This window comes from Dipodomys merriami, unplaced genomic scaffold (assembly GCF_024711535.1).
Source record: "Dipodomys merriami isolate MVZ:Mamm:240054 unplaced genomic scaffold, mDipMer1.0.p SCAF_21, whole genome shotgun sequence".
In the NCBI taxonomy this organism is placed as follows: Eukaryota; Metazoa; Chordata; class Mammalia; order Rodentia; family Heteromyidae; genus Dipodomys; species Dipodomys merriami.
The window spans coordinates 31,786,541-31,808,053 of record NW_027203493.1 but is presented as its reverse complement, the minus strand read 5'-3'; the positions used below and the strand labels follow the sequence as shown (position 1 = coordinate 31,808,053).

The following is a 21,513-nucleotide window of genomic DNA, read 5'->3' as shown; positions in this document are numbered from 1 at the left end:
ATTACTGAATAAGGAAAATATATTATCAGGGGCTTTCAAAGCCAGCACCAGGGCTTCACACCTGTAATCCCAGCTAATCAGAAGGCTGAGATCTGAGGCTCATGGTCCAAAACCAGACATGGCAGAACAGTCCACTGAGAGTCTTCTAAAAGTCAGAAATGAAGCTGTGGCTCAAGCAGCAGAGAACAAGCCTTGAGCCCCCCACCCCCCAAAGAAACAACAACAACAAAAAAAAACACTAAGGAAAAATGGCACCTAGGACCTGAGTTCAAACCCCAGTACCAACACCAATATTTAAAAAAAAGAATGTAATTCAAGCATTCTTTTAAAGCATATATCAGAAGAAGAAAAAGCAGCAGCAGCAGCAGCAGCAGCAGCAGCAGCAGCAGCAGCAGCAGCAGCAGAAGAAGAAGAAGAAGAAGAAGAAGAAGAAGAAGAAGAAGAAGAAGAAGAAGAAGAAGAAGAAGAAGAAGAAGAAGAAGAAGAAGCAGAAGCAGCAGAAGAAGCAGCAGAAGAAGCAGCAGCAGAAGCAGCAGCAGAAGAAGCAGAAGCAGAAGCAGCATGAGAGGCAAAAAATATAATAGGAAAGGGGGGAAGGAGAGAGAGAGAAGCAGTAAGAATAAGGGAAGATTAGGCACTGGTGGCTCACACCTGTAATCCTAGCTACTCAGGAGTCAGCCTCAGCGATCTGAGGATCACAGTTCAAAGCCAGCCAGGGCAAAAAAGGTTTGTGAAATTTATCCCCAGTTAAACCACAAAAAGCTGGGAAGTAGAACTGTGGCTCGAGTGGTAGAGAACTAGCAAAAAGGCTCAAGGATAGCACTGAAGCCCTGAGTTCAAGTCTTAGGACCACACACATATACACAGAACAAGGAAAGAAACACAACTCTAAACACTAAAAAAATACTAGGTATTAAACTGGTCTCAGCATCTCTACCTAGTGATGGTAATTACAAAGATAAAAGTAGTAAATTTTCAATTGGCTAAGTGGTAAAATTTCAGTCTGGGGATGTAATCCACACTTGCCTAGCTAGCACGAACAAGCTCTAGGCTCAAAAACAGGAGGGAAGGGGATTCCTGTCAGGAATGGGTTAAACAGACAACATATACCTCTTTAAGTATGCTGTACTAGAGAATGAAACATCAACACTATGATATTTCTACCACAAATACACAATTCGATTCTAATTATAAGAACACATCAGACACACCCAAAATGTGTAACAAGTAAATGTAACAGGCTTCCTGAACCAAATTCTTTTCCTCTGCTGTAAAAGACATCAGAACAATTGGTCATTTAAATAATGTTATTGTAATTTCCGGATTTTTAGAACCACACTAAGGTTCAATGAAAAACTCTTAGATAATAAACATAAAAGGAACATAACTTCTGCAATTTCCACAAGGTTCAGAGAGAGTTGAGACTGTAGCTCAGTGGTAAGGAAGTGCTTTGCATAGAGATTCTGGGTCGATTACCAACACCACAAACAAAACACAACACAACAAAACAGGTGGGGAAGGGGTGTTACACAGGACACTAAGGAAACACATGGGAAGGGCACCTAACATGTACTAGCCTCAGGAAAGGCTTTCTGGAGAATAAAACGTCAACCACAGCTAGAACTATGACGAAAAACTAATGGGAGAAAAGGACCAGCTGGTAAAGGATATAGCTTCACAAGCCTCATGAGTACATTTCACACAAATTGTGACTAAACTGAATCACTCTACACTTTGCCAAACAATTTAAATACATCAGGAGGAGGAAAGAAGGGGGATATACAGATGAGAGTAGGAATTTCAGATAGGTCTAAAGAAGGCTGGTAAAGCACTGGAGAACAGAGCAGGTCTAGGGGTTGGTAGGAAGGAGAGCAGCAGCTATAGCCAGAGAAGCAACTGTAGAAGTAATTGAAAATGGACCACAGGGAGCAGGAGAATGCAAAAACGTGGGTAAAGAAATACTGAAAGCAAACTTCACCTCCTTTTCAATCCTAACTCTCCTAACTTCAACTAAATAGAAAACCCTTCATGAACTTAACCATTTTTTTTAAAGCAAGACACCCATGCACCAGTGGCTCACACCTGTAAAATCCTAGCTGCTCAGGAGGCTGAGATCTAAGTATTCATGGTTCAAAGTTAGCTCATTCAAGAAACTATCAAAAAGCCAGAAGTGGAGCTGTGGCTCAAGTGCTAAGAGCGGTAGGCTTGCATTCAAAAGCTCTAAGACAGCACCAAGGCTCTGAGTTGAAGCCCCAGGACTGGTGTGCATGCAAGAAAGCCACGTAGAGCTTAAAACCTTGAATTCAAGCCCTATTCCTGGTAGAAGGGAAAAAAGAAAGAAAGAAAAGAAAGAGGGAAAGAGGGAGAGAGGGAGCAAAGAGAGATAGAGAAAAGGAAGCGAAGGGAAGGAAAAAAAAAAAAGAAATGAAGTTCTTCGAAGATGCCAGTTTTATTATCCAGGTATCAGCTCCCTGTTTGGAAGATAACATAAAAAAATTTTTGTGCCTCTTTTCGATGTTAACCACTTGAATTACATAAATATTTCACAACTCACAACGAAAAATTATAAATACTTCAAAGCTTAAATCTGATACATAATCCATTTGGGCATTGTTCTAAGTAATACCTATTGTAGAAAAGTGAAAACAGTCAATGAAGTACAATTTCTAGAATCCACTTAAAGTAACAAAGTATAGAATATTGTAAGGGATTTCTTTTAAAAAGAGGAATGTGAGGTATTTTGTGAAAGGCAAGTAGGACAGCTGGAACAAAGCTGCTGGAGCAACAGCTGTGTGCTATGTACTGTTCCTCTAAAACCACAAGCTAAAGTAACCCATGTCAGACAACTTCATTTCACTCAGTCAGTGGCTTCTTCCTAAATCGTCTCCTACAAAGAAATCTAAACAAAATACAAAATTTGCAATGATTTTAGGAAGGAGAAAAAAAACACTCTGAATCTCTATAAAATTAAAAACTGAGAATCATACTCTACTGAAGACAATCTAACTGAAAACCAAATTTTCCACATTGCTTTCACACCTACTAAAATAAGGATCACAAGCCAGATGCCCTGGTGACTGCCTATAGAACCAGGTATTGAGGAGTCTAAGGCAGGGGATTTAAGAGCAACCTGGCCAACACAGCAAGACATCCCTATCTCAATAAATGCACAAATACGTATCTTCATTGACTAATTAATGATCATAGAATCTCAGATTTCACAATAGGAAGGAAATAACCAGAAGACCCAATATTTGATGAGGTGTGAACTTCTTACCAGCAACTCAACCATTCTTAGCTCTCAAGTGTTTTATCACAAAACATGTGTAGTATAAGAAATCTGTCATCTCAGTCATTTGGCAATTAACATAGTTCACTTAAATTAATTCGTTGGCATAAAAGTTCCATGTTACTACCTAAAAACAATTACTACAGTGCTCAACGAGACTATCCACCCATCTAAATACCTGTAACTTGTTATTAAATTATCAAGACTTAACAGCTTGGTTTATATTTTCTCCACTTCTTTTTCCTTGGATTGACAAATCCCTGTAACTTTAATTTTGTTCTTCTCCACTTAATATACATGACTACGTACATTTGCATGTATGCATAAATATGTATGTCTAAGGCAAATTCCTTTATTTATTGGTACACATTCATTTCAAAGGAAAGAGATAAAATTTCTAATTTAATAGTCACATCTTTTCCATGTGATTTCTGAAACTTAAAATGCTAGCACCAATTCTTTCTTTGCAGTTTGGACAATTTAATATTGTTTTCCTTTCAGCTAACAAGTTGATCACTATTGTAATCTCAACTTCATGTAATTGCCTAGCCAAAAATAAGGTACTAGAAGAAAACCCACCAGGAAACAAGACAATGGTAGTTACCCTTCAAGACCTTACTCTCAAATCTATTTTATATTCCGAGTCTGAACTTCACAGAGAAATTAAAATAGGACTAATCCTGTCCAAAGACCTCTTTATTTTCCTTTTTCTTTTTGGGGCCAGTCCTGGAGCTTGAACTCAGGACCTGGGAGCTAGTGCTCTACCACTTTAGCCACAGTTCCACTTGGTGGGCTTTTTGATACTTAACTGGAGATAAAAGAGCCTCATGAATTCTCCTGCCCCAGCTGGCTTTGAACAGTAACCACTAGATCTCAACCTCTAGAGTAGCTAGAATTACAGACATGAGCCACCAGTGCACAGCCCCGATTTTTAAACATTGTATATTGTTTAGAAAATCTTAACACAAAATGATCCAAAAATTGTGATGCGCGCACACACACAACACACCACACACACGCACACACACACACCCCACACCACACACACACACACACACACACATACACACACACACACACACACACACACACACACACACACACACACACACACACACACACACACACACACACACACACACACACACACAAAAGCAGGAGTGGCAATGTTAATGCAACAGGATGAAATCCAGAGTGAAGCACACACAAGAATGATACTATTTAAAAATGAAAGGTATGGGCCCAGCACCGGTGGCTCACGCCTGTAATCCTACCTACTCAGGAGACTGAGATCTGAGGATTGCGGTTCAAAGCCAGCCCAGGCAAGAAAATCCGTGAGACTTTTATCTCCAAGCCACTGAGGAAACCAGAAGTGGTGCAGTGGCTCAACTGGTAGAGCACTAGCCTTGAGCTGAAGAGCTGAGGGACAGACAGCATTCAGGCCCAGAGTTCAAGCCCCATGACAGACCCAAAAAAAGATATTTCCTAAAGTTCATTTACCAAGTCATACACTACCAAAGCAAAACAAAAACAGATGGGAGGAAAAAAATTGTCTTCAAAAGAACTTTAACAAATGTGTATTAGAATTTTCACAGATTAAACAAGCATGAAAAAAGAAGGGATACAGACTTATCAACGAATTCATTTGTACCTCATAAGCTACAAATATCATTCTCCGCTCATATGGCTGGAATGGTTGAAAAAGCAAGGGTAAATATGGCCATTAAGTATTGTGATGTTGCCTGGCATAATGATGGTACACCCATAATCCCAACTACTCAGGAGGCTGGGGCAGAAAACAGCCAGTTCAAGGCCAGCCTGAGCAACAAAGAAAAGCTTCAGAGAGGAGGAAAAAGGAAAAAAACAAAAAGTAATGAAGATAAGTTAAAAAATGCAGAAGAAAAGCTTCCCAGACCTGAGTGTTTCATCATTTCCCTGGGAAAACTAATGAACAGAGAAAACCTTCTAGTCATATCCTGATAAATGTTTCCATTTCCAATTAAATGAATGTTATAGTCAAGTAGAAAAGTTATTTCCACAGAAATTTCATGCTACCCAGATAAATAAAGCAGTTATCTCTACCATTTTAATTTTTTTAAGTTAGAACACATTTTTTATACCCAACTAAATCATTTATCATGCAAAAGCTAATATATCATGAATATCTTTTAGTTTAAAGGACTTGAAAATGTTATTTAAATCACAATTAAAAAAAATAAAGATGTGCAGGAGTTAAAGGTTTAGCTCAATGGTAGATCACATAATATGTACTAGGCCCTGTCTAAGCACTGCAAAAATGAAATTAAAAATTAACACGTAGCTGTACAACATAGTGACTACAATCAATAACATACTATGTTTATTTTAGTGTGTGGATATTATCACCAAAAAAAAACTAAGTAATGCATATGTATCAATCATTCTACAATATATTTATACTTCCAAACATCATGTATACAATATATAAATTTTAACTCCTAATGAAAAAAAAAAAAAAACTAGAGGAATGCTTAAAACTGAAGCCATGGCCACGTGCCAGTGGCTTACACCTGTAATCCTAGCTATTCAGGAGGCTGAGATCTGAGGATCATGGGTCAAAGCTAGCCCCGGGCAGGAAAGTCTGTGAGACTCTTATCTCCAATTAACCACCAGAAAACCAGAAGTGGCACTGTGGCTCAAGTGGTAGAATGCTCACCTTGAGCTGAAGAGCTCAGGGACAATGCCCAAGCCCAGAGTTCAAGCCCTACAACCACTCAAAAAAAAAAAAAAAACTGAAGCCAGTTACAATTTTACAGAAATGAGAAAAGCAAAAACCTTTAGTAACAGGATTGATACCACTAAATATTCTTAAACTGTTATAAAATATAATGCAAAAGACAAAAATTATTTTTAAAAATACCGCAATCTGGGCTGGGAAGATGGCTCAGTGGTAGAGCGCTTGCCTTGCATGCATGAGGCCCTGGGTTCCATTCCCCAGCACCACATAAGCAAAAAGAAAAAATCCGGAAGTGGCGCTGTGGCTCAAGTGGTAGAGCGCTAGCCTTGAGCTGAAGAGCTAAGGGACAGCGCCCAGGCCCAGAGTTCAGGCCCCACGACTGACCTCCCCCCCCCCCAAAAAAAATACCGCAATCTCACATATTTAGTTGTCTTAAATAAACTCAATTTATGAGAAGGGTAGATGAATGTAGCAGGAAAAAAAAAAACCTGCTAAATTCCTCCATTTTCCATAATTGAGAAAAACCACTGTCTATTTTCTAATCAAGCATACGTAGGAATATTGATAACATTAGGATAAACCCCAGTAGAAAACACATACACACACACAACCTGGACACACACACACACACACTAGGTGCATGAGGAGGGGCTGTTATTCAAAACCACAGAACTCGTGGCCAAATGTGTATTGATTGCCTAACCTAAACTTATCGATCCTTCCCAAGACATTCAGCAACAAAATTAAAGATTTACTCTTTAAGCAAAGAAAAAGTTGGTCTCCTTTAAGCCTCACCTGGGGTGGTTTAAGTGTAAAGTTGACAAAGACAAGACACAACAAAAAACTTTTGATCACATGGTCATGAGCAGGGGAGATCAGGGTCATGGGAGATAGATGGGTTAGGCGCTATGTTTCTCCTTGATAAACCTGGCTTATTTCTTCCTTGATAAAAATTATCTTACAGAAACATACCTCCCAGCTATGTTAACATCGACCCCCTCGCAAACTCTAACCTACTAGTTTGCTTTTGTTTTTGGTTTTGGATTTTGCTTTCTTTTAGGCAGAATCTCACAATGTTGCCCAAGCTGGCTCCTACTCAGGATCCCCCTGACTTAGCTTCCCAAAAGCTAAGATTACACAAGCGCACAACCACATCCAGCATTTCACCTACTAGTTTTAACACCCGTTTATGATTTTTACTTAAATCAATTACCATGACTGTCAAAAGGTGATTTTTCTAATTCCATTACTTTCTGTAACTTCATTCATTAGTCTGAATTCTACACCAAGAACTTCTCAGTTATTTAGTAACATGGCGTATAAATTCTTTATGGATAATTATCCACTCTCTTAACAATTAAATTGTCCTGGAGTCAGCCAATAATTTTTTCAGGTCCAGTCTATGTCTCTGACAGGTTGCATCATTTGGGGTTTTATTTTACCATTTATTTCCCTACATTACAAAATACTGAGCTGGGAATGTGGCTTAATGGTAGAGTGCTGGCCATGCATGCATGAAGCCCTAGGTTCAATTCCTCAGAACCACATAAACAGAAAAGCTGGAAGTGCTGCAGTGGCTTAAGTGGTAGACCGCTAGCCTTGAGCAAAAAGAAGCTCAAGGATAGTGCCTTGGCCCTGAGTTCAAGCCCCAGGACTAGCAAAAAAAAAAAAAAAAAAGTTACAAAATACTCCAAGCTCATCTCACTCTTTTTCCTGTCCCAGCCCTAAAATCTTACATTTTTCTAAAATTCCTTCTAATAGAGTATGGTATTCAGAAACTAAAATCTGGAGTTAGAGATCCACTGCTCATAGGGTACCATTAGGGTACCATTTTCTAAAGCCTCTCAATAGAGCTGAAAGGTAGGGTGTGTGTGTGTATATCTGTAGTGGACCCTGGTGTGTGTGTGTGTGTGTGTGTGTGTGTGTGTGTGTGTGTGTGTGTGTGTGTGTGTGTGTGTGTGTGTGTGTGTGTGTGTCTGTGTGTCTGTGTGTCTGTGTGTCTGTGTGTCTGTGTGTCTGTGTGTGTGTGTGTCTGTGTCTGTGTGTGTGTCTATGTGTGTGTCTGTGTGTGTCTGTGTATGTTTGTGTGTGTCTGTGTCTGTGTGTCTGTGTGTGTGTACATATCTGTAGTGGACCCTGAGATGGGGCCCAAACTGGTATGATTCCATTTTGAGCCTTGCCTTTGTTTTAGGGATTTTAGACTTGATGGGCCTAGTTCCTGGAACGAAAAAAATACATCTGGTCACCCTCCCCTTAACAACCTAACCCACCCTTGATTGTTCAGTTAAAGACTGACCCGTGAAACAGATCAGTTGTAATCTGGCTCCAACTGGCTACACCACTTGCTTTTGGTAAACCCTGCCTTTTTGCACTTGCTTACGGTAGACCCCACCTTTTGCCCACCAAAAGGTAGACCTCACCTTACCCACTAAATTTGCCTGCCATTTTAAACCAAGGTGATAGGCTGGTTTAAACAGCCATTACAGACAAACTGTACCCTCATTGGCCACTTGCATGTGGTCTGGTAAGACTGTACAATCCTTTGTGTGTATTACAATCCCATTGGTCACCTGCGTGTGACCGGCCAGCCTTGACCTCATGGATTTTGCCTTTAAAAACCAAAGAATGTGGGCTGCTCGGGATTGTGAAACTGTGCTACAGCCCTGACCAGTCAGTGTAGGAACCTTCTCAGTAAAGTTGCTTCTTTGTTAACGACTTGGTTGCAGTGGGCTGTCACTCTGGACGACTAGGTGGGCTTGCCTGAGTAGGGGTCTTTCTACTACAATATCTAGACATATTATACTGCTCTATTTATCTAACTTGTAAAATCATGGTATCAATTATGCTGATACCAGTTTCATTCTAGCCTTCAGCCTTTCCACATTTACAGCTCCCTTCTTTTCAACGGTGAGAGGCTCCCAATTCACAAAATAAATTTATCTACTAATTCTAATACACAAAATTGTAAACCCACACTTCCCGTGACAAAAAAAAAAAAATATCAACTAGACTTCAGTGTTTGCTTTCAGGCATTTCTGTCTTTATCTTGAGGACATAGTCCAAACACTGGGTTTAAAAGTTACCAAAATTAGCTTTTTCCTTTACCCTTTCAATGTAGTTGTCATTCATTTGTTGGGGAGGAGGGGGGATCAGTTATTTGTATCTCACCTTAATGTATTTTTTCTCCATTTTATTTATTGTTGTTTGCTTTTATGTTGAATATGTAAAACATTAACATAGCTCCAAAGGTCAGAATGGTACCTCCAAAGGGTCACTGTCTGCATCCCCTCTATCCCTCACTTTTACCCACCTCATTTTTACCCACTCTCCTCCAATAATTCCATCAATCTCATCTGTCCTTCCTGTCACTGTTTCTATACCCATAAGCAAATATACATGAATTTTCTAGTCAACTCCTTTCTTATGCTATAAGGTGGTACTTTTGCTCTTTATTGTTTCCACTGAACAATGTATCTTGCAAAGTACCCCCACAATTCACTGAGACCCGTTGTGTTCTTTTTTATAGCTGCGTAATGCTCCATTGAGTGACTACACCAGGTGTTACACAACTATTTTACTATTCAAGTTGCTTCCAATTTTTATCATTACAAAGAATGCCACAACCTTGCATATGTATATTGTTGAAGTGCATCTTCACAGTAATTTTCTAGAATTGGGACTACAGTCAAAAAGTAACCATGGAAACACTCAAGCATCTATCTTATCTCTTGTAATGTAATGCACTAAGAATACATCATTACTGTGTTATTCCTGCCCCACCAAAAATGTGTCATCTGGATCTAATCATGAAAAAACAGCAGTCAAGATCCAAATTGAGGGTACTCTATAAACAAATAACTTGTACTCTTTAAACAAAGACTAGGCCCAGTAGGTAGCTCATACCTGTAAATCCTAGCTACACAGTAGGCTGAAATCTGATCGCATTCAAAGCCAGCCCAGACAGGAAAGTCTGTAAGACTATTATCTCCAATAAACTACTCAAAAAAAAACCAGAAGTAGTGCTGTGTAGAGCACCAGCCTGAAACACAAGGAGGCTCAGGGGCAGTGCCCAGGCCCTGAATTGAAGCCCTGGTACTGGGATGGGGTGGGAGGGGTGGGGGGGAGACACAACTAAAAAAACTGTTCCAAATTAGACATGTATAGAGAATGCATTGTATAGACATGTATAGAGAATGCATGTTTCTCTAAACTATTCCAAATTAGACATGTATAGAGAATGCACTGTATAGTCTTTTTGTTTTCCTTTGTTTCTCTATAGACAGCATTATCAGAACTACTGGCAAAAAAAAAAATTAACTGCACATATTTTGGTTCGGTTTATTATACTGTTCGTGTAAGCAAATATGATTCTTGGAAACTACACAGAAATACTTAACTATGGGGGGAAATAAAGCACATGGGGCAAAATGGCAGCAATGGGGAAATCTGGGGTTTTCTTTAATTTTAAAAGAAATAGTTATATTTTACCACATTCATTCATAATTTAGTACTGAACATTCATTTATGTATACAAAGATCTTTCTCCTAAGAAAATATAATCATACAAGGTGACATGTTAAGCTTGCTAGCAAGATTTAATTATCAATATATAACAACAAAAAGTTGTCCATAATTTTAAACTAGAATTTAATGCTATTCAGTAAGCTACATTCCTTTGAGAAAACAGTAAAAATAAAATACAACTTACAAGACATCAAAGAGGTCATCTAATTATGTCTCCAGTAGCACAATTTTAGATAAGATATTTCTTTGCTTCTCTGAGACATATTTTTCTTTCCAAAACAGAAATAAATCAAGTCTACCAAGGACATTAGTTGAAACTAAGTTTCAATCTCAAACACAAACTCAGCAGTTCTACTGCAAACTCATTCAACATCAAGGCCTTCAAGATTCAATAATTAGAGCAGACATGGACTCTAAATGTGAAGAAATTGTAAGAACACTTCATTTTACCAATGTTTATTCATATATATGTAAAAAAGTAGCACATAATAAAAAGCATCATCAAAATAAGCCTAAGCAGCTCTGAATAAACATAAAATAAATGTCAGAAAGGGAGAAGAAAAATTAACGAACTCTACTGTCTCCAGGCAGTAAAAATCTTTTCACTAATTATCACTTTCAGCAAGGAAGACACAAAGAATTGATATCCAAAAGACCGTTTTTCTTCACCAAATTTTAAAGAAAGAAATCCGTCTCAATTTTAAAAACAATGTTAAAAGGGACCCTTTTTTTTTTTTAAGAATTGAATAGGTGTGTGTGAGAATACATTCCTTTAATCTCAGCACTTGTAAAGCCTGAGGCAGGAAGATAGTGAGTTTGAGGCCAGGCTGGAATATATAACATGAACTGTCTCAAAAAAAATTAAAAATATTACTTTAAGTCTTCCCATCCCTTCTGAAGTTACCAAGGAAACCAAGGAAACCAAGGAAAAGTAACATTCTTAACTTCAGAACTTCTCTCTGCCCGTTTGATACAAGCACCATCCTTGGTAAGGAAATGTTTTGCCTGAGTACCTAGAATTTGGATTACAGCACAGTCTGCAGGCCCATTTCAACTGCAAGAAGTCTCTTAGGTTTTAATGTTAGCAACTGATTCGTAAATTATTGAAAATTTAGGGCTGGGAAGGTGACATAGTGGTAGTGCGCTTGCCTTGCATGTGTGAGACCCTGGGTTCAATTCCTCAGCACCACAGAAGCACAAAAAGCCAGAAGTGGCACTGTGGCTCAAGTGGTAGAGCACTAGCCTTGAACTAAAGAGCTGAGGGACAGCGCCCAGGCCCAGAGTTCAGACCCCACGACAAGAAAAAAGAAAAAAAAATTCTCAATAATTATTTGCACAAAAAATAAACCTAGTGTGCATAGTGGTTCATAGTGGTGCATAAGCATTAGCAGTTTAAGGGACTTCTAATTGCAGTAAATGTCTTCAAGATGTAACAATGGAAAAACAATTGAAGAGTTCAAACTCCCAACCTTGACATGTTAATCAAGTAACTAACAACACAAATAAGTCTTGAAATCTTTCTAAGATCTCTGTCCCAAGAAAAGACAATGAAAAACTACTTCCTGAAAGACAAACTCCAGGTAAAAAGCAATGTTTGAGTCAGGTCCAGATGAACAGGTTTTCCGACTAAAACTTAAGATATAAACCAACTACTCCAAAATCTGTCAATATGCTGAGAAACATTCTTAGAACATTAAAAGAACTGGGAAAACTGTCTCTTTAAATTCATAAAACATGTATAGCCTCCTCTCAGAGTTGCTTAAGTAGTAACCCAAAAAAACAATGATTACTCCTTTTGGGTTTTTTATTTTGGTGCTAGAGATTAAACCCAGCAGCTGGTACATGCTAAACACACACACTGCCACTGAACTACGTCACTCCCCATCCTGTTACTTTTTAAAAATTACGTCTAAAAAGATTAAAAAAAAAAAAAGTTCCCAACACATACTGAAAGCAAAATAATAGGTGTGATGACTCACATTTGTAATCTTAGCTATGTAGGAGGTAAGACAGGGAACTCTGGTTCCAGGACAATCAGTTCAAGAGACTCCATCCCATGCAATGGCTGTGCACATTAGCACATTCACCTATTACTTCAGCTTTGAGCTAGCTAAAAGAGCTAAGTGTAACAGAACATGCCTGGTCATCAGCAACACAGGGAAGCATTAGTAGGTGGATGACAGCCTCACCAGCCAGGGCATAAGTCCCTACCTCAAAAGGAACCAAAGCAAGATGAATTAGTGGCATAGCTCAAGTGGTAGAGCACCAGTCTAGTGAGATGCCCTGAGTTTAGTCCCCAGATGTACCAAAAAAAAAAAAAATTCATCACATAAATACCATACAGAAGTGAGAGAGAGAGATGGTTGGGGTGCAGTGGGAAGATTACAAATTTTGTTTTGAAAGGACACCAACATACAGAAGAACAGCAAATAAAGTTAGCTATTATTACGTACTCAGAAGATGGCGCTGGACTGAATGATGTTCAGGAAGTATTTATTCCAAAAGTCCTAAAGATGTATGAGTGTGCCTTTTTAAATGAGAAAAGTGAGACTCGGAACTAAAGAACCTTGACTGAAGACACATGTGACTAGTTTGAATAAAAAAAGAATCCTAGAACTTCAGCGGTGATTTGTTGGACCAAACCCACTATTTTATGAAAATGAAGCCTTAAAGAGATTACAAGAAATTACCCAAAGTTCCTGGGTAGGAGATGAAAACGCCAGATACAACTATCTCTCCTTTCCACTCTTTACAAAGTCAAAATCACGTCTCAACCAGCTTATTCATTTTACCTGCCAACAGAAGAAAAAGGAGCAAGCCAGGCACTGGTGGCATACACCTCTTAGCTACTCAGGAGGCTGAGAACTGAGGATTGAGGTTCAAAACCAGCCTCTGTCTGTGTTTATCTCTAACCAACAAAAAACAAGCTATTGCTCAAGTGGTAGAGAGCACTAGCCTTGAGCACAAAAGCTAGGGATGGCGATCAGGCTTCAGCTGAAGCACCAGGACCAGCATAGGTGCACAGACAAACAAAAAGTATAAGCAAGGAAACACAAAGGTCACATACTTAGCACATATACTTAGCACTTACATTTCAATCACAGATTTGTTGTATACACTAGTAAGATGGAAAAGAAACTTTGTTACCTGAATTTCCCAATTTGTAGCTCTTTATATGCACAGAAGATAGCAATCTAAGGTCAAACAGAAAACTAAAGGCAAAAGTTGTTTAATTTTTCACTTGTAAACTTGTTTCTAATATCTTTCCTGTTCAAGGCAACATAATAAAAAATATTATACTAAAAGCTACTATTAAAAGGTAGCATTTCAAAAGTCTTCAAAAAAATCAACAACCAATTTGTGCCATTCTAGTCTACAAAAAAAAATCTTTATTGAAAATGATTACTCTGCTGCCTGTTTTCACTCCAGTTTCTACATGTATATAATCACAACAGAATAAATCTTAATTCAGACAATAAAGATTAATAATAAAGTATGAAGTCTTTCTATGTACTAGACTTTGACATGTTAACTTATTCAGTAGCTTCTCAATTCCTAATTTGGGTGGTACTTATTTCTTCAGCTTTCAGATGAGAAAATCTGACTGACACAGCAGTTAAGTAACTTGTTTTAAGACTGTAGGTTGAATAAATGACAGAGCTGGCTGGGTAGTAAGCCACCAGGTCTCAACTTTAGAGCCTCAATTTCTATTTCATTGGCCCCAAGCCATCTCCCAGCACACACGTTTTTCCAAGTTAGCCTGAGACTCCCCATACTCAAATATGATTGCCATTCTCCCTACCACCAAGCCTACATCCCATTTGTGTTTGTCTATTTGTTTATTTTCTGAAGTGTTGGGGGTCAAATCCAAGGAATCTTGTATTCTAAGCAAGGGCTTAGGTGAGCATCCCAACCCTACCGTGCTTTGATCAATCTTTCCCACACTGACTTTTCGGAATCTGAGTTCTATTTGCATTAAACACATTACAGACCTGTACACAGGCATGATTTTAAAAAAAAAAAAAAAAGGCTGGGGGGAAGCCAGTCACCGGTGGCTCACGCCTGTAATCCTAGCTACTCAGGAGGCTGAGATCTGAGGATCACGGTTCAAAGTCAGCCAGGAGAAGGAAAGTCGGTGAGACTCTCTCTTATCTCCAATAAACTACTCAGAAAACTGGAAGTGGCGACGTAGTTCAAGGGGTAGAGCGCTGCCTTGAGCTGAAGAGCACAGGGACAGCACCCAAGCCCAGAGTTCAAGCCCCACGAACAGCAACAACAACAAAAAAGGTTTCCACTAATGGTGTACATATTACATGCCAGATAACAAATTAAGATCTTTCTTCAAATTCAAAAGTTGTAAAGAATATGTCATAAGATCTACTTGTAGGAAAATTGAGGCTCAGAGAAGATATTTCTCACAGTCAATAAGTAACAGAACAAAAGACACATTCAAGTTTTGTATGATTCAAAGTTCATACTTGTGCATGTATATATACATACACATATCTTTCTCATATGCATCTTTACTTATTTGGTGTCATCTAAAGCACCTAGATGCTGTATCATTTATAAAGAAGTATTCTTTAACAAGCAAGTTGCAGAAAACCATTGCAAAGATAGCAGTTACCAAAGATAAGATTAATTAAATGGGTTCTAATACTAGTTCCCAAAAATAAAGGCTTAAATACCAAAAATAACTTACAAATACCATTACATTAAATTGGTAAAATAATAAACTGACGTGTCGCTGCTTAAATGTTTTAGGAATACTGGAAACCAGTATGATTCCTCTACCTCTAGACTCGCTCCACTCCTAAACATGAGTCTAATCACCAAGGAAATTCTTAGCTATAAACTTTTCTGGGGTTTGGGGGATTTGGGGGGGGGGAGGGAAGCTTTGTTTTATTTACCAGAGCTGGAGACCAAACTCGGGGCCTTGCACTTGCCAGGCAAGTGCACTTCCACTGAGCTAAATCCCCAACCCCAAATTGTTTAATTTTGCCATCAGTTATTTAAAAACAAAACACTCTTGGCCCTAGGGAAATGGCAAACAATGTGAAAGAAAGCAAGCCCAGAGTCTGCTTAACTAACCTCACCTTGTTTTAACACACTAAGGAGCACACCTGTAAAAGCTCATTACCTAAACATCCTCTCTTCCTGGATACAAAGGTTTATGCGGCAGGTTTTAATCACCTTGCATATTATGGCAGCAATCGCTGTGCACTTATTCAATGTGAAAGGTGACAATCACGTTTACGTTGCGATATTCTGTATTTTAATGCCACTATAAACATTAGCATGAAATGAAATCGGCTATCCATGCATTCCATGACAAATGTGTGAAACAGATTTTTAAAAGGAAAGAAAATTCATCATCTTTACTCTTTTACAGAGAGAGGGGGGAGGGGGGGAATCTGACATCTGATTCAACTGGGTATTCTCTCCCAACATATGCCACACCTTCTAGGTTGACAAAAGAGAGCGGTATCTGGTTCTTTTTCTTTCTTTCTTTCTTTCTTTAAAAATCCAAAGAGGAGCCCACTCAGACCTCGTGCCAGCAGCAAATTCTAAGAACGAAGAATTCCACAGCTAACACAAACCCGCTTTCCCCTTTCCAACAGCCAGAAGAGGGTGGGGAGCGGTGGGGGAGAGGCGGGTTGAACCCAGAACGCACGAGTGGGCCACCCGAGGCTGGCTCATCCCAAACTTCACCTTGGCACCGCCAGAGGCAGGAAGACATCAGGAATTCCTAGGAAATGGTCTCGCCCCTATCAAAGCACATTTTTAACTTCCTCCAAGCCTCCATTTCCCCGGGGCATTATCAACACACTCCCACCCGGACGTATTACCTAAGAGGCGACTTGTGGGAAAAGGGCACGCGCGCACACACACACACACACACACACACACACACACACACACACACATATACACACACACACACACAAAGAAAACACGCGCAGCTCACAAGCGGGCGGCCAGCCTCGACCCGCGCGGAGAAGCCCCGAGGGCGCAGGGGACCCGGAGCCCGAGCGGCCCCGGCGGTCGCGCCGACGGGACCTGCGCGCTCGCGAGGTCCGGCTCCAGCCCGCGCCCGACGCCCGGGCCCCCGGGGCAGGAAGCCGGGCTCCGCCGCGCTGCGGCCGGAGCGATAAGGTGGTCGGGCGCTTCCCACCCCGCCCGCTCCGCCCTCCCCGGCCGCATTCCTGAGAAGCCGGACTCCTCGGACGCCGCGCGAGCCGGGGGGCCGGGCGGGCAGGAGCGCGACGTGTGGCCGCGGGGCATCGGCGCCGAGCCCGCCCCGCGCCCGCAGCCCGCAGCCCGTCCGCCCCCCGCGCCCGAGCGGCGCCTCCCGGGCGGGGTCGCAGCGGCCACCCCGCCACAGGTAGCGCGAGCCCGCGCCCGCCGCCGCCCCGCAGGCCCGCTCCCCGCACCTGGATGAACTGGATGGTGAGCGCCGACTTGCCCACGCCGCCGCCGCCGACCACCACGAGCCGGTACTTCTCCTGGCCCGAGCCGTCCCGCCAGCCGGCCGCGGCCATGGGGACGCCGCCGAGCCCGGCCGCGCCGAGCCGCCGCCGCCGCCGCCGCCGCCGCGCGCCCTAGGCCCGGCTTCGGGGACGTGTGCGGCCGGCGGGTTCCGGGCGAGCGGCCGGGCGGGGGTCCCGGGCGCCCCGGAGGTTGCTGGGAGGGTCGGCCCGCTCCGCAGCACGGCCCCTGGGGTTGACTGGGTGCCACCCGAGGCGCAGAGCGTCCCGGGACACACCGGGAACCAGGGGTGGCCGCGGCCAGGGGGACGCGCTCCTCTCCGCAGCTCCACGGGCGAACCGAACGCAGCCTCCAGCGCCGCTACAAATGGCCGTCTGGGGGCCGGGCCGCCGGGCTGGGGCGCTGCATATGCATGAGGGGGCGGGGCGGGGCCGCGCCCGCCGGGGCTCCGGGGCTGGGGTTCCGCGCGTCCACCCCGGGCTGCGGACCCCACCGCGGTGCCGCCCCAGTCCCGGCCCCGGAGCGCGTGCGTGCCAAGTGCGGTCGTGAGCGTGAGGCGAGAGTGGGGGGAAGTCGAGAAAACGACGGATGACCGTAATGGTATAGGTCAGGGACTGTGTGGATGAAAAACAACGTGTGGACGAAAACCACACTTATTAACTGAAGTTAGGTTAGAGAGAGTACATACCCTGCTTCAGAGTTCAGATGGTAACTGCACTTACGTTAAAAAAAGAAAAAAGTATAGGCAGTGATTGAGGATGAGAGCTGACAGGGTAAATTGTGGCAGGACTCTGTGAGAAGAACAGGAATATGGGGAATAAATCACAGTGGCTGAGTCTGCTTAGACAGGCGTGGATATAGTAGATTGTGTGTATGTTGGTACAGTGTCCTGATGTGTGAGGAATGTATGGTAATCGCAAATGCAGAGTGTAAGAGATCAGTATTTACTTGGTGACATGCTTTCTACCTGCCAGGCAGTCTGCCCAATTAGGCATGTTTTCATGGGCTGTTAGTATTTACTTGGTGACCTGCTACCTAGCAAGCGGTCTGCTCCATGCTACAGATGTTTTTAGGCACATACTTGTGTCCCTACCCTCAAGGAACTTGGATTCAATGGTGGAGACAACCAAGGCACCAGGCGAATTATAAGGCATAGTGATCTAGGCACCATCAGGCACCACGGTGTGTACTCAGTAGACAAGCACTCACCCCCAGAGTCGGGTGGTCAGAGGACGCTTTCCAAAAATACCTGAAAAATAAATCATATACATAAATGTACAATTGGAAGAAAAATATCCCAGTGAAAGGAAACCACATATGCAAAAGGTAGATCTGAGGAGGAAAGCATTGGCATGATGTTCAGTGCCAGTGGTTGTGATTGGTAAAAGCTGATTCTCTGTGTGTGCACCAGTTTGATTAACTGTAACATGAACCACAGCTGTATGGAAAGGCAGTATAGAGTAGCAGTAAAGATCATGGGCTCTGGGGCCAGAAAGGATTAAATTCTACCTATGTTCACCAATGGTAGTGAGAGCTTAACCTCTGCACCTCAGTTTCCTCCTCCCCAAAATGGAGGTATTTTAATAAGAAATAAATTAACATAATACACCTAAAACAGCTGGGAGCCTGTGGCTCCTAGCTACTCAGGAGACTGAGAATGAGGATCTCAGTTTGAAGCCAGCCTGGGCAGACAAATTTAAAGATTCTGATCTACAATTAACCAAAAAGCCCAAAGGGGAGGTGTGATATAAGTGGTAGAGCACCAAACTAGATTGAATAAGCTAAGTAAGATGTGTGAAGTTTAAGCCCCAGTACCAGAAAAAGTAAAAAAAAAAAAAAAAAAAAAAAAAAAACCTTTTATTTGGGAAATAATTTTAATATGTAAAGTATAAAGAATACTCATAGATTCTTTATGCAAATTTAAATTTCTTTTTTTACTATTATCAGAGTCATTTTTTAAATTTTTTGTTGTTGGTGGTGGTGATCATGAAGCTTGAACTCTGGGCCTGGGCACTGTCCCTGAGCTCTTCAGCTCAAGGCGAGCACTCTACCACTTTAGCCACAGCGCCACTTCCGGTTTTCTAGTGGTTTATTGGAGATAAGAGTCTCACCGACTTTCCTGCACAGGCTGGCTTTGAACCATGATCCTCAGATCTCAGCCTCCTGAGTAGCTAGGATTACAGGTGTGAGTTACCGCTGCCTGGCTTTATTTTTATTGTAAAGGTGACAGGGGGGTTACAGTTACATAGTCAGACGGTAATGTGTATATTTTTTGAACAGTGTAAAAATATGGAATGCCTCACAAATTTGCATGTCATCCTTGCACAGGGACCATCAGAATCTTCTCTATATCCTTCCCATTTTAGTATATGTGCTGCCAAACCAGCGCCCAGATTTTCTTACTACAAACATTTTTTACTTGCTTTATTGTTGCATTCTTCTCTCTCTCTCAGTAGGTCTAACATTGACTGGAATACTTTTGTGCAATCTTTCACTCATCTTTATCAGTTGACTTAACATCATTTAGAGCATTTTTCTCCTCTAGAACAGGATCCAGAATCCAGTCAGCCACTGCTTTTAATTGTCAGATCTCTGATTTGTATCAGTATGGTACAAAATGGTTCATTTAAGAAGCTTTTGGGCTTTGTTTTTGTTTCGGGTTTGGGTTTTTTGAGGTTGTTGTTTGTTTGTTGCTTTGCTAAGAATTGGAATCAGGGCCTTGTTCATGCAAGGCAAGCATTCTGATCCTGAGCTACACCTCCCAGCCAAGCAGCTTTGCTCTCTATCCTGTTCTCTTGTTCTCTCTCTCCTCTCCTCTTCTCTCTGCTTCTCTCTCTCCTCTCTTCATTCTCTCCCCTCCCCTCCCTTCTCCCCTCTTCCTTCCACACCATCACCCCCCCCCCCCGCCACACACACACACACACACACATTTTTATTGTTTTGTTTGGTTTGGGGTTTTGACCTGGTCTTACGATGTAGCTCAACTTCAAATTTATAATCTTCCCACCTGAGCCTCGGGTAGCTGGAAATACTAACCAACACCACCTCAGTGTAATTTTATTGTTATTATTAAGGCATTGTTGAGAGGGGTTACCATTTCATAAGTCAGGTACTTAGTACATTTCTTTTTTGGACAATGTCACCCTTTCCTTTGCTATCCCCCAATTTCTCTCTCCTAGCTCTGCCCACAAGTTACATAGGTCATTTTCCACCTAGTGTATACTGAAGAGCATGATTGCATTTGTTTACCCTCCCTCCTCTGTGTGCTCCCACTTTGCCATCCATAAAAAAAACAAAAGCAAAAGCAAAAACAAAAACAATACTACCAACAACAAAAAACTACCCATGTTTGAAGCAGCATTTTTTTTAAAATACTGATTACGCAGCAATAGGGGCTGGAAAAGCCTCAACAACACATATTACTACCAGTGTGAAAGAGTAAGGAGAAAAAGAGAAAGAACAGAAATGAGAGCCTATATCAAGGAAATGGTGAGAAAGGGCCTGCCATGTTTCCCCCGATGCCTCTCAATGTGTGCCTAGCCCTGCAATTCCTCATAATCCCTCAGGACTCAGAAGATGATTCAAGAGTTCTGCCTCCAAGGAGGAGAACATGGACAGCTGAGCAAAATTTTCAGTACTTGGAAGGTTGATGCTGGAGAATCACTATTTTGAGGCCATGCTGGGCTACATATCAAGACCCTCTCTCAAAAACAACTGTATGCCAGTGGCTTGTGCCTGTAATCCTTGCCACCAGAGAGGCTGAGATGAGAAAGATCATGTTTCCAAACAACATAAGGTATGTACATGAGACCACTTCTCAACTAATGGATGGCACAGTAGCACACACGGTGTGTGAGAGAGATCAGGAGACTGGGCTCCAGTCCAGTCTGCAAAAAAGTCCACAAATTTTATCTCAATGGAAGAAGCTGGTTGTGGTGATATATGTCTGTTATCCCAGCTATGACAGGCAGCCTAAAATAGAAGGATCACTGTCCAGACTCATGCCTGAGCAAGAAGCAAGACCCTATCTGAAAAATAATCAGGATGCCACTGGCTCACACCTGTAATCTTAACTACTCAGGAGGCTGAGAGCTACTTGGAAGATACCTGTTTAAAGCCAGCCCAGGCAAGTCTGCAAGACCCCCATCTCCAATTAGCTAGCAAAAAGCTGAGTAGAGACTTTATCTCCAATTAACCAGTTAAAAAAAAACCCTGAGGAATGGGTCAAGGGGTAAAGCACCAGGCATGAACAAGCAAGCGAAGCAAGTTCAAGGCCTCTCTAAGTTTAAGCCCCAATATTTAGGGAAGGAAGAAAGCAAAAAAAGGATGGGAGGTGTGGTATAGCTGTAGAGCACCTGCCAAGCAAGCAAGAACCTGAGTTCCAATCCCAGTACTAGCAAAGGAAAACATAAAATAAAAAGAAAAGAAACAATAAAATATACAAGCTGAGATCTCATATATATATATATATATGATGGCCAGAGTTTGTAGAGAG

General features: G+C 41.8%; 1 protein-coding gene and 1 non-coding gene across 2 annotated transcripts in view; both read right to left on the bottom strand.

Annotated features, from left to right (window-relative positions):
* The window catches only part of LOC138834094 (ras-related protein R-Ras2), a 64,693-nt gene extending 47,354 nt beyond the window's left edge, over nt 1–17,339 (bottom strand). Inside the window, exon 1 of the mRNA XM_070032848.1 lies at nt 16,964–17,339. Coding sequence (XP_069888949.1) covers nt 16,964–17,071 — 108 coding nt within the window. The 5' untranslated portion in view covers nt 17,072–17,339. The remainder of the gene's footprint in view (nt 1–16,963) is intronic.
* A 1,962-nt stretch (nt 17,340–19,301) lies between these two features.
* On the bottom strand, nt 19,302–19,407 carry LOC138834237 (U6 spliceosomal RNA). Its single transcript, XR_011374014.1, has one exon. It is a non-coding gene; the product is annotated as a U6 spliceosomal RNA (small nuclear RNA).
* Between the last annotated feature and the right edge of the window lie 2,106 nt (nt 19,408–21,513).